General features: G+C 42.2%; 1 protein-coding gene across 1 annotated transcript in view; it reads right to left on the bottom strand.

Annotated features, from left to right (window-relative positions):
* Positions 1-13,467, bottom strand: part of LOC311150108 (uncharacterized protein) — a gene marked incomplete at its 3' end in the record, with an annotated part of 48,756 nt that overhangs the window by 14,087 nt on the left and 21,202 nt on the right. The window contains exons 3-18 of the mRNA XM_084187394.1: positions 7,635-7,654; positions 7,335-7,367; positions 6,353-6,385; positions 6,126-6,179; positions 5,450-5,551; positions 4,892-4,969; positions 4,197-4,241; positions 3,812-3,865; positions 3,030-3,083; positions 2,214-2,267; positions 1,915-1,968; positions 1,663-1,716; positions 1,483-1,527; positions 1,310-1,363; positions 697-741; positions 285-338 (exon numbers count right to left, since the gene is read on the bottom strand). Of these exons, the coding sequence (XP_084043520.1) occupies positions 285-338; positions 697-741; positions 1,310-1,363; positions 1,483-1,527; positions 1,663-1,716; positions 1,915-1,968; positions 2,214-2,267; positions 3,030-3,083; positions 3,812-3,865; positions 4,197-4,241; positions 4,892-4,969; positions 5,450-5,551; positions 6,126-6,179; positions 6,353-6,355 (750 nt within the window). The 5' untranslated portion in view covers positions 6,356-6,385; positions 7,335-7,367; positions 7,635-7,654. The remainder of the gene's footprint in view (positions 1-284; positions 339-696; positions 742-1,309; positions 1,364-1,482; positions 1,528-1,662; positions 1,717-1,914; positions 1,969-2,213; positions 2,268-3,029; positions 3,084-3,811; positions 3,866-4,196; positions 4,242-4,891; positions 4,970-5,449; positions 5,552-6,125; positions 6,180-6,352; positions 6,386-7,334; positions 7,368-7,634; positions 7,655-13,467) is intronic.

The following is a 13,467-nucleotide window of genomic DNA, read 5'->3' as shown; positions in this document are numbered from 1 at the left end:
GGAGTTTGTCTCCCAGAGATGTGATCGATAGATATACAGTGACTGTTCAATATGTCCTTGAGGTAGAGTGACTCTGTGAGAATCTCATCTCATTGCAGCTTATCATTATTGATCATCGTATCAGAGCTTTCACTAGCGTTGTAGTGAAATTAAATGTCTGACCTCCATGATGATTGGGAAATCAACAGACACACCGTTTGTCACATCAATAGGCTTCCATTGGGTTCAATCGGGTTATGACTGACATGATGCACTATAGACACATAATTGTAAATAGTACAAACCTTTGCTCCTGGGGATCCAGGGAAACCGGGTGCTCCAGAAGGTCCAACAGGCCCCTGTAGGGATCAGAGGTCAGTTCACAAACGTACTACATCCTGGTTTTGCTATTATTTCACAAAAATACAACATTGACTGGAAGAAACAGTCAACCAATTCTAAATCTATTCAAAAGTATTTGAAAATGGGTACAATTGTGATTGTGTTGTAATACGTGAAGTGCATAATTGATTTCTGCATTGCATTGATGGTATCTTGTACAACCAGTGGTTCCCAACCTTTTTCGGTTACTGTACCACCAACTTAATTTTGCTCTACCCGGAGTACCCCTGGATGGAAACCACTGTTGTACAATAATAATAAAACCTATATGTCTTTGAAACAGTGAGGAAGCAACATGAAGAGTGCCATACGTACGGGAGGACCAGCAGGGCCAGGCAAGCCATCATTACCACGGGCACCCTGAGGAGAGAGCAGACATGGGAGACATTATGATGGTACAGTACTGTGGGTGATAATCGATGGACACATTTACACCATTGAGCACGCTTACCTAAACATAATTGTAATTTTGATTAATTGATTTGCTACACAGCACATATTGAGTAGGTCATCAGGTGTTAACATTAACCAAAGAGAAAGTCCTAAACACTGGGCTGGGATTGTCTGGTAGGCTAGTGTACAGAATGTCACTGGGTCTGGTTAGGATTGATTGGGATTGGGGACATAAATGTTCAAAGCTATTAGGCATATCATTCAGGGATTTGGATCATTTGGTGTATTATTACCTGGATTGTTGAGTTCATGTATTATTCAAGAGTGTATTAGCCCCGTGTAGCTCAGTTGGTAGAGCATGGCGCTTGCAACGCCAGGGTTGTGGGTTCGTTTCCCACGGGGGGCCAGTATGAAAAAATGTATGCACTCACTAACTGTAAGTCGCTCTGGATAAGAGCGTCTGCTAAATGACTAAAATGTAAAATGTAAATGTATTTAAATCAGAGAGAGTTAAAGTCACGTCTGTGTTACTCACAGCAGCTCCAGAAGGTCCGGGACGGCCTCTCTCGCCAGGCAGACCACGTGGTCCCTACAGGAGACAGAGACACGAGATGAACACTCAGCTTGGTCACGTTAAGAGATACAGTAGGCGAATAAGAGCTTTTACTCATAATATTCAGGTAATGCACAGGTGTAACGCTCTCTTACCATTGGTCCAGGTGCGCCGTTCTCTCCGGGAGCACCACCCTCACCCTATGGAGACGAGACAGTCAATCTGTCAGCCAATCAGACTGCTAATCAGACAGTCAGTCAGATAGTCAGACACAAATAGACACAGGAATAGAAATTCAACAATTTGATGAGTAGAAGACTAGGCAGCAGTCTTACCTTGGCTCCAGCAGCACCGCCCTCTCCCTTAGCTCCATCCAGACCAGGGTGACCCTACACACAGACAGACAGACAGACAGACAGACAGACAGACACAGCAAAGAGTCACATCATCTACATCAGCCTCATTAGACTGATTAATTAACACTAATTAGCTAATATATTATCTTGCTAATCATGTTGGACGTGTAACATCATAATATCATTTCTGATGGAGTAGTGATTATAAATGAAGCATAATGAAACACCCACTCTGTGTCCTTTGATTCCAGGAAGACCAGGAGTTCCGGGGAATCCACGAGCTCCCTGAAATAAAGAGATAAATTAGGAAATTGGATACTAAAGGATTCTGTGTGGGATTCATCTGTTAAAGGAACTTCTATCTTTCTTAAGATATTCAATTTTTTATTGAATTGATCTGTAAATATGAAGATGTAACAAAGGCAATTGATGATAAAAAACTAGAGAACGATGATCCATGGTAATGTGCTCTAATGTTTTGGATATGGATTTGTATACTTTTTGGGACTATCCTCTGTCTCTCTGTTTACCTGAGGTCCTGCAGGTCCACGCTCACCATCCTTTCCAGGTTTGCCAGCCTCACCCTAGAAATAAAGAGAGGGAGAAATGATTGATTATGATTATCAGGAGTTTATCAACTGAATAATAAATGTCTAATTTAACTTTTTATATTTCAAGCGGATTCATTCAGCTAGAGGAAGATAATGCACAGGTGTACGTGATGGGGGTGGGGGGAGGTAAATATGGGACTGCAGATTGTGGACATAGAGCAGAAGATTATTTGCACTATAGATATTCAATGGGGGACAATGGTAGGCAAGTGTGGTGCTTTGTGAACTGCTTTGTGATACTGTGTCAAAGAGAATCATGCTTGTGGTTTTAAACAGTGGGGAAGAAACAAGGTCCACTCTTCATGATGGAACAAGGGACACTGGAGTATGGCCTGTCCCAGATCTGTTTGTCCTTTTGCCTTCTCCATTCTCATTGTCAAGCATGACAATTCCATAAGAAGTTGGCAAGAGAGCAGAAACAGACTGTCTCTCAGGCTACTGGAGTATGGCAAGTCAATATGTTTATGATAGTTTGGGCAGGTGGTAAGAGCTTTGTTTTCCAAAGGATAATGTGCTCTATGTACATATGAGGAAGTTGAAGTAACACAGCATATTTAGAGCTCTACATCTGATAGTGAAGCTTTTTGTCCTCGTTGTCCTCAGAGTGAAAATAACATGGTCTGTGCTTGTGCTCTACTTGAGCATGGCTTTGACAACAGAACTCAGACCTGAGCCATGGATCTGGTTTAAGCCTGGCATGGTTCTGGTTTTGTTAATGTAGATGACAATACTTACATCACTTCCTGGTTTGCCAGAAGGTCCAGGGGGTCCGTGGGGTCCCAGTGGGCCCTAGTATAAGGAGAGAGAGGTGGTTGTTATTGTTTAGGCTGGAGGTTGTAGGCTTAATTGTTGTGACTAAGAACAAACTACTGTAAGAAGCTACCTTCCTATAGTTAACTAAAATGAAACAATGCCATTCCACATTTACATCATAACTTAAGTGCCTTCAACCTTGACTTCGAAGTCTTAATGCCAACTCTAATGAAACTGTTATGTAGCAGGCAGTTATGTTAAAAAGGGAACCCTGTCTATTTCTGACATTCACAGCATGTACAGGACGGTGGCATTTTCTTGTTGCTGGTGGTTTGATTTTAATGAAGGGTAATGATGTTGGTGATTTTCACTTGAGCTCTGTTGGGGATGGAGGTCCATGTGATCCTCACATGGGCAGACATTCCATCCACTTCTACAGGTCAGGGATTATAGGTCAAACTGGGTCGGATAAGGGCCATTTATAGAAACTACATGCATAAAACAACTATCAGTGCTGAGGGTGAGAATTGATTCATTATATTGCCCATCTGAGTGGGTTTATTAGACACTTTCACTATAAACCCTCATTTCTCTGTTTCATGTGGTAAGTATGCAATCATATAGCGTAAAATAGAAAATGGCTCCCTAGATAGCTAATACTAGAATGTGGTGGTGCTGCTGCCAAGATCTACGCATTCTATTTCTATATTGGCATCGTGACACAGAGATTTGTGGTGCACCCTGGGATAGTTTTGGATACTCACAGCTGGGCCTGGCTCTCCAGTCTCTCCGGGGTTACCTTGGAAACCTTGTGGGCCCTGGAATTGATTAGAAGGAACATTTAGTCAAAGACATCCTGATAGTCTGCATATTGCTATTAGCTTAGGGTGTCCACAATAGGGATCAATACTGCATATTAGAATACAGATAGTCCATAAAATAATGTCTTAACCATTCAATACAGAATTCTAAAGGGTCAAGCAATATTCTACAGCACTGAGTCGTATGTACATAGACATCTAACACAATGTCTGTAGCTATTAGCTATTAATTTACTGTAGCAATTAAACAACATTATCCTTCTGTTATGGTTATTACTAGGGCTTAGAGAGGTGTCCAGCCCACAGTAATGATGGTGTGTATACTTACAGGGGCTCCAGAAGGGCCTGGTGGACCACGGGGACCCATAGGGCCCTACAGAGGGAGAGGAAATACATAATATTTATAACAATTTATAGCTCAAAGACTATTGGGATATTTGCTAATTAGTCATGTCTTATGACAAAACCCTTTGAATTGTCAGGCAAGCCATTGTATTCGAATAGCATGGTGTATGTGTCTTATGATGTTGCACAATTAGTTAGTTCTCAGGCTATGGTTATACAGTATATGTCAATGGGTCGATGGATGGCATAATATACTCTAGGTTGACTCTTATGGGGGATGGGGGGTGCCATATGCTTCCAAATGCTGCAGTACGTATCCATAGATACGTAAATTCATAGTCCATAGATAATATAAATAAGATATACTTCATGATCATTTCTGTATATTCATTACTGGCTGTCACTATAGAATATTCTATACCAATAGGACAGCACACTCTATACTACAGTATGTTCCATACAGTAGTTCAATTTTACCACAAGGTGGCAGTCTGGCTTCAATACGGTCTTCAAGTCTGTAATACAGCATGCTACTACCACCCTACATTCATCATATGCCTACCTATCTCTTTAGCTTAACACTATTATTTTACATGTTTCATTCATTAATTTTAAAGTATTTTTAATCCCTCTGGATTCTGTTAAATTCATGTAGAGTAACGTCTCCTGTCCCCTTACCATAGGTCCTTGCATCACTCCCATCTGTGCGCCTCCAGCTTTCTCATCGAATCCACCAGCCATCTGAGCAGCAAAGTTCTGCAGAAACACAACAAAGGTAAAGAGACATTGTTACTGAATTGAGTGTCTACAGTAGATTCACTGCCCCCTGGTATCTACCAAAGCTTTCACAGGCTGTATTTTTGCCATACATGATATTTGACCTCACCACTTCTCTGGCGCAACAAAAAATATGGTGGCAGATTTACTTAGTAGTTGCCAGGAGGGATAATATTGGTGAGATTTACTGTGGTACAGTAGCTTAGTAATGTGTCATCCATCCATCTTTCTTTCTCTATCCTTATTCTACTAACAAATAGAGCTTAGTCTCTTTCACCCACACACATACACACACACACACGCAGAATTTTCCAGATACTCTACTGCTACAGTCTGTCAACAGGGAGTGCAGAGTGCTTCTCTGCACCACACAGACAAAGACATAGGCACAGAGATTTGTGGCTGTGACGTCCTCTCTCATCTGATCTACTGTCCTCTCCTCTGTCTTATGCCACTTACCCCGCCAAGGCCTGGGGGTCCGTTAGGTCCGGGTGGGCCAGGGGGTCCGGGGTTCCCGGGGGTGCCAGGCTCGCCATCTCTACCTCTGGGGCCAACATTTCCCTAGGGAAAAGGAGAGAGGGACAAACACAATCAACAATGGGTTCAATACCTAAACATGTTCAGTATTATGACCTTTAATTGGGAAAAGTGAGTGATCGATATTGTTGCATGGCTTTGATGGTGTTGAGGCTGCCTTAGGAGACTGTTACTGAATGTTATTCTGTTCGGAATCAATCAACAAATCACTCAATCAACCAACCAACCAATCAACCAATCAACCAGTCAATCAACTGTAATGCATAAATTAACCTTTCAATTTGCTGCATTACTAGCCTGGCCAGTGGTGGAATAACTGCAGAGAACATATTGAGGTGCTTTAGGGATGCATGCCACTATGTTGTTTGAATCTTATTGTATTATTTTAGCCGTTATAAAGGGGAATCTTCTCCATTTGGGGAGGTTTTCCAAAATAAGGCAGCATATATATCTTACTATCATGGAGCTAAATTCAAAGTCTCATACATAATAAACTATGCAGTGATCTCTCACAGCAATTACAGATGTTGAATGGTTAGCCCTGATTTCAGTCCATACCACAGACGGATCCCTTAAAGTTACAGGGATTCTGTCTTACCTTATCACCCTTATCTCCGGCTGCTCCACGTGGTCCCTGCTCGCCTGGGGGGCCCTGCGCAAACAAACATATTAGGATGGGCAATATGCTCAACACACAGAGTACTTCATCAATGATAATGTTCTGGGGCAAGATGCACATCAGAACTCATCAAAGATATTCTGCAAGGCAAGATACAACACATATAATATTTCATGGAGCAAATACATATTTGAGAGTATGTTTACCATAGGGCCTGCTGGTCCATTTGCTCCTACAACCTGGATAAAGGAACAGAAAGGATAGCTTGTTCAGATATCAATACTTGTTGGGATGAAAGTAGTCTTGTCAAAGGCCTGATGTTTTTGATACAGTGTGGGGTTGCACTGATTTGAATAGCTAAGATGTTGGGAAAGAACATTCCAGGACACTGTGGCCATGGACAAATAACACAAAATAGACTTTACCAGGAAGTCTGTTGACAGACAAGTTAGTTTAGCTGAAAACATCTTCTGCTTGTCAGGGTTCGTTTTCTAAGAATCCTTGCATACCAGTAACTAAATGGACGTATGATGATTGGTTTGGATCCATTATGTCCTAGGAATGTAAGCTTCCTTCCATGTTGTCATTCAAGGCCCTAAAAAAATATTTGTCTAAAACCACCAGGTTCAAAGCATGGTAGCTAATCACTTATCAACTGGAGGCTTTGGCTCTCTTGGAATCACATGATTCCCAAAAAAAAGAAGAACAATGGGCAAATTGGTAATCTGTAACACTCAATGGAATGTTGACTGTCCATCCAAGATACTGAGGAGAGTCAACCCAGATACTGATTTAAAACTGACTTGGATAGCTTTACTGCATGTATGTGAGTTGTAAGTGAGGCTATTGTAACATAGTCACATAGTCTTGAAAAACGTTATATGCCATTGTTCGCGAATGCTTGGCAATGGCATGCATGGGTACTTAAAACAAACCTTCAGTGCCTTCACTTACCAAACATCCCTTTATCACTTTGATTTGATTGACAAAAAAATATTCTGATGTCTTTCTGAGTAAGCATGAGCTATAGTGCATGACCTTGTATACAGCAGCCCATAAGCTACTGTATACATGAACAATACTGAGAAGAAATCAGTGCGTGAGATAATAAAAATCAAGAGGTTCCCTGTGTCAAGAATAGCAGCTAAATAATTTTACTACACTGTAAGGCTGAGGGTGCATACTTACATCTGCAATCTCGCCGGGTTCCCCTTTCTGGCCCTAATAGAGTACATTAACAAGAAAGTCAGTGGTCATCATTTAAACGTACCTGTATTAAGACAAATACTCAAATCATGTACGTCTAAAGTGTTGTTTAGTTTGAGTGTGTGGATGCAGTGTTTAGATGATCACGTAATATGATACAGTCTGATAACACGGTCTAAAATAACACATTGCTGATCCAACAACAGAAAATACCCTTGTATTGTGATTTGTCCATAACAGCTTTCAGAGTAGCTATCATATCATCGTTGCCCATGGTCTCACCTTAGCACCAATCGCCACGTCTGATGTTGCAGATGGGTGGGATGAGGAAGAGAGAGAAAACAACATTAAAAAAGGGTGAACTTGAGACTGCCAATAGCTGTAGAGTGTGTTGGAGGGTAAGCTGTAGTTCCATGTTGAGGGAGATGGTGCAGAAGCAAGCAAAGCCAAGGGGTGGGACAGATGTTTGGATCAAATCCTCAGAGTGTATTGGATACCAAAAATATTTGTCTCTATAGCATATTTTGGAGCCTACAACTGAGTACATTGACACAGCCTATGAAGTTAAAAGCATAAATGGCCTTAGGAGGAAAGTATCCTGTTATGAAATGGCACATTACATGGTTATTATGATAGACTGATGATAAATATCTTCAAGCACTTAAAGTCATTACAGTTTAGTTTTTAAAGAGACTTCTAAATCTTTCAAAATGCATGAAAATTATTGTTTCAGAGAAGAAAGACATAACACATAGACAATGACTGAAATGTGAAAACAGCTTTGGCTTAGTTGTGGTGTTTGATGAGCAAATATGACTATTCTACATTCAAAGTGAATAAATCCTCGAATCTTAATAGTAAGTACATTCGCACTCAATATTATCTTTGCATTTCTTCTCTTTGTTAATGTTATATATTGTGTGTTGAGCCTGGGAGTAGGTTGGGTCAAGTCTGGTAAAGTGAAGTACAATAATGACTCTCACATGTACAGTACCAGTCAAAAGTTTGGACACACCTACTCATTCCAGGGTTTTTCTTTATTTTGACTATTTTCTACATTGTAGAATAATAGTGAAGACATCAAAACTATGAAATGACACATATGGAATCATGTAGTAACCAAAAAAGTGTTAAACAAATAATATATTTACAGTATCTCACAAAAGTGAGTACACCCCTCACATTTTTGTAAATATTTGAGTATATCTTTTCATGTGACAACACTGAAGAAATGACACTTTGCTACAATGTAAAGTAGTGAGTGTACAGCTTGCTGTCCCCTCAAAATACCACAACACACAGCCATTAATGTCTAAACCGCTGGCAACAAAAGTGAGTACACCCCTAAGTGAAAATGTCCAAATTGGGCCCAAAGTGTCAATATTTTGTGTGGCCACCATCATTTTCCAGCACTGCTTTAACCCATGCATGGAGTTCACCAGAGCTTCACAGGTTGCCACTGGAGTCCTCTTCCACTCCTCCATGATGACATCACAGAGCTGGTGGATGTTAGAGACCTTGCTCTCCTCCACCTTCCGTTTGAGGATGCCCCACAGATGCTCAATAGGGTTTAGGTCTGGAGACATGCTTGGCCAGTCCATCACCTTTACCCTCAGCTTCTTTAGCAAGGCAGTGGTCGTCTTGGAGGTGTGTTTGGGGTCGTTATCATGTTGGAATACTGCCCTGTGGCCCAGTTTCCGAAGGGAGGGGATCATGCTCTGCTTCAGTATGTCACAGTACATGTTGGCATTCATGGTTCCCTCAATGAACTGTAGCTCCCCAGTGCCGGCAGCACTCATGCAGCCCCAGACCATGACACTCCCACCACCATGCTTGACTGTAGGCAAGACACACTTGTCTTTGTACTCCTCACCTGGTTGCCGCCACACACACTTGACACCATCTGAACCAAATAAGTTTATCTTGGTCTCATCAGACCACAGGACATGGTTCCAGTAATCCATGTCCTTAGTCTGCTTGTCTTCAGCAAACTGTTTGCGGGCTTTCTTGTGCATCATCTTTAGAAGAGGCTTCCTTCTAGGACGACAGTCATGCAGACCAATTTGATGCAGTGTGCGGCGTATGGTCTGAGCACTGACAGGCTGACCCCCCACCCCTTCAACCTCTGCAGCAATGCTGGCAGCACTCATATGTCTATTTCCCAAAGATAACCTCTGGATATGACGCTGAGCACGTGCACTCAACTTCTTTGGTCGACCATGGCGAGGCCTGTTCTGAGTGGAACCTGTCCTGTTAAACCGCTGCATGGTCTTGGCCACCGTGCTGCAGCTCAGTTTCAGGGTCTTGGCAATCTTCTTATAGCCCAGGCCATCTTTATGTAGAGCAACAATTCTTTTTTTCAGATCCTTAGAGAGTTCTTTGCCATGAGGTGCCATGTTGAACTTCCAGTGACCAGTATGAGGGAGTGTGAGAGCGATGACACCAAATTTAACACACCTGCTCCCCATTCACACCTGAGACCTTGTAACACTAACGAGTCACATGACACCGGGGAGGAAAAATGGCTAATTGGGCCCAATTTGGACATTTTCACTTAGGGGTGTACTCACTTTTGTTGCCAGCGGTTTAGACATTAATGGCTGTGTGTTGAGTTATTTTGAGGGGACAGCACATTTACACTGTTATACAAGCTGTACACTCACTACTTTACATTGTAGCAAAGTGTCATTTCTTCAGGGTTATAGATATACTCAAATATTTACAAAAAGGTGAGGGGTGTACTCACTTTTGTGAGATACTGCACATTTGAGATTCTTCAAAGTAGCCACCCTTTGCACACTCTTGACATTCTCTCAACCAGCTTCATGAGGTAGTCACCTGGAATGCGTTTCTATTAACAGGTGTGCCTTGTTAAAAGTTAATTAGTGGAATTTCTTTCCTTCTTAATGTGTTTGAGCGAATCAGTTGTGTTGTGACAAGGTAGGGGTGCTATACAGAAGATAGCCCTATTTGGTAAAAGACCAAGTCCATATTATGGCAAGAACAGCTCAAATAAGCAAAGAGAAATGACAGTCCATCATCACTTTAAGACATGAAGGTCAGTCAATCCGGAAAATGTCAAGAACTGTCTTCAAGTGCAGTCGCAAAAATCACCAAGCGCTATGATAATAATAAGCCATTTAGCAGACGCTTTTATCCAAAGCGACTTACAGTCATGCGTGCATACATTTTTTTTTTGTGTATGGGTGGTCCCGGGGATCGAACCCACTACCTTGGCGTTACAAGCGCCGTGCTCTACCAGCTGAGCTACAGAGCTACATGAAACTGGCTCTCATGAGGACTGCCACAGGAAAGGAAGACCCAGAGTTACCGCTGCTGCAGAGGATACATTCATTAGTGTTAACTGCATCTCAGATTGCAGCCCAAATAAATGCTTAACAGAGTTCAAGTAACAGACACATCTCATCATCAACTGTTCAGAGGAGATTGCGTGAATCAGGCCTTCTTGGTCGAATTGCTGCAAAGCAACCACTACTAAAGGACACCAATAATAAGAAGAGACTTGCTTGGGCCAAGAAACATGAGCAATGCACATTAGACTGGTGGAAATCTGTCCTTTGGTCTGATGAATCCAAATAAATTCCAACCAGTGGGGGCAGCAGGGCAGATAGGGCAGCACTCTCCGGGTTGGATGATGGGGTTGGCACACTCTTTTATCTCCACGCAGATTATCTCATCACACAGCATTGACCCGCTGTCGCACACACAGATACGACAGGACTCTGACTTCCACACATCCTTATCATTATAGCGATGTTCTTCCTGGATGCAGCTCCCTGCCCCCTCTGTGGCCATCACCAGGGAGTGGTACAGAGGGCATGGGGCAGAGATGGGGTGGAGGGTAGTGGTGGATGGGGGAAGTGTCAGGAAAGGGGTAAACAGGGATGTGTGGGTGGTAGGATGGGGGGGGGGGGCACAACAGTGATCATAGTAGATAGGTGAGGAGGAGGGAGCATGAGGGGGGCCATGGGTCTTTTTTTTGGCAGGATAAGGTAGAGGGCGAGCAGGATGGGCATTGCGGGCAAGATGGGGTGGAGGAGAGGGGTGGGGGTCACAGAGAGACGGGGGTGGAGGTGAGTGGTGGCAGTTGGGAGGAGGAGGGAGAGAGACACAAGTTATCAGCTTAACATGAGGCCTCATTCACACCACATGCACAGCATCACAACACTCTCACACACATGACTTCACACAACGCTTGAGGGAGTCTCCACCCCCAATGGGGGACTATCAACAGTTTTCACACATCAATGTCCAGCATCACACAAAATCATTAATTATCAACCACATTAAAGACAGAAGCATATCAGCATAATTAATCAAAAACGTATGGCATCAATATGTCCATCATATCCAGGTATTAGCACTAATAGACTAATCTCAAAATGCTACAACATGGATTGGCAGCATGAGCAGACAGGATCTTTCAAGGCACTGGTCTGGATGGGTGCTGATTCGGGACATTGGTTTTACCTGGGGGCCTCAGTCTCACAAGATCTAACCACCAGCCTGTGGTTTATTTTCATAAAGCAGCACATCTCAGGAAGCCTCCCCCAGGTTTATTTATCCTACACCCAAACTGCTAGATTTAGAAAGAAGCCAAAGCACCAAAAACATCCATTCAGATTACAGTAATCATATGCAGGAAGCAGCTTCAATGCAACCAACAAAGAGTACATTTAGCAGTGCCATTTAAAGCCAGTAGTAGGTATTTCGCGCAGTGGAGTAAGTATATTTAACCTGTAGGCCTGCTGCACTCTCTGGTGACCAATGGACCTGCATGAATGAGTCCCTCACATTGGGAGACTGTGCCCAATTGACAAGCTGCTGCCTTAAGTAAACAGGGGGTCCTTTTAAAATTCTCCATCTGGATCTCATAGCTGGGTCAAGCACCAGTTCAAACACATTGGAGAATTGAGAATGGGGAGCTTTCATGCAAAAGGTCTAAGGATTGGCCTGCTAGGCTAAATACAACTATTTGTTTTTCTTGCATTAGTGTGAAAGTGGTTCTTAGCACGTACCTGCTACCAAACTATACTATATAACATGAGTAGTCCATTTAAGCTTTCCCCACATAAGATGTGTTCCACAACTTTTCTTTGAGTTGTGGTGAGATATATATATATGGACACACAATCCCTAATTCATTACTAAATGCTTAAAACTACCAGCACACTGGGCATGTGGCCCCTACATGCTGTTATTTGAAGTACTAAATGGATGAAAAATGAGAGGCTATGTAACACAGGGCCATGAATATGTTGATTGTAAAGCAGCACATTATATATTACACATTGCATGATGTAGTATAGCCCATCTCTCTAGCAACATACAGAGAGTATCCTGTTCCATAGTTTCTTCATAAAACACCCACTCCTCTCTCATTAAGTGACCAACTGCCTTTCACTTCCTGCTACCCTTTGAGCCTACTAGTCTGGGGTCAATCTGTGTCTGACCCTGTCTCTTTAAATTATGAACTATGTCATCTACTGTATTTCAGCCACCACCCAGAAACTCAAGCAATTTCAATCACTCTATTCTAACAAATAGTCACCTTAAACAATATAACTATTCATTTGAAATCAGAACTGATCATGTTGTTTTCTCAGGAGGGTAAATGCCACGCTGGACAACAGTAAAAGTTATCTAAATTGCCTAAAAATCTCTGGAACTGCCAAAGCATCTCAAGAGAGCCACTGTGTCTGTCTGATGTAAATAGATTTGTGCTGTTAAATACTGGCACCACAACTAGAGAGAGCGCTTGTGCAGCGACGGGTTCCACAGTGAATATCCAGTAGTGAAATAAACTGACACTTGTTCACCTAGTCCTCCATCCCACACAGATGTGCCTTGATAGCCTCACCTATCCTCCCAAAAGGAATGTCAACTCTTTCAATGCATAGGCCCTGTATATCTGCAGACACTTACAATGTAATTAAAATATTGTTATTAACTATGTCAAAATCAAACCAGTATTAGGATATACTGTTCAATTCAATACCATTATTTAAATAGTAATTTCTTAATTTGATATCATGGACTGTATAACAGTCCAGATAAATCATATTTAATCTCTGAATTGTATCTGCAAGAATTG

The sequence above is a fragment of the Coregonus lavaretus genome (assembly GCF_964263955.1).
Source record: "Coregonus lavaretus genome assembly, chromosome: 22".
Classification (NCBI taxonomy): Eukaryota; Metazoa; Chordata; class Actinopteri; order Salmoniformes; family Salmonidae; genus Coregonus; species Coregonus lavaretus.
The sequence above is the reverse complement of the archived record's forward strand: the minus strand, read 5'-3'. Positions and strand labels throughout refer to the sequence as shown.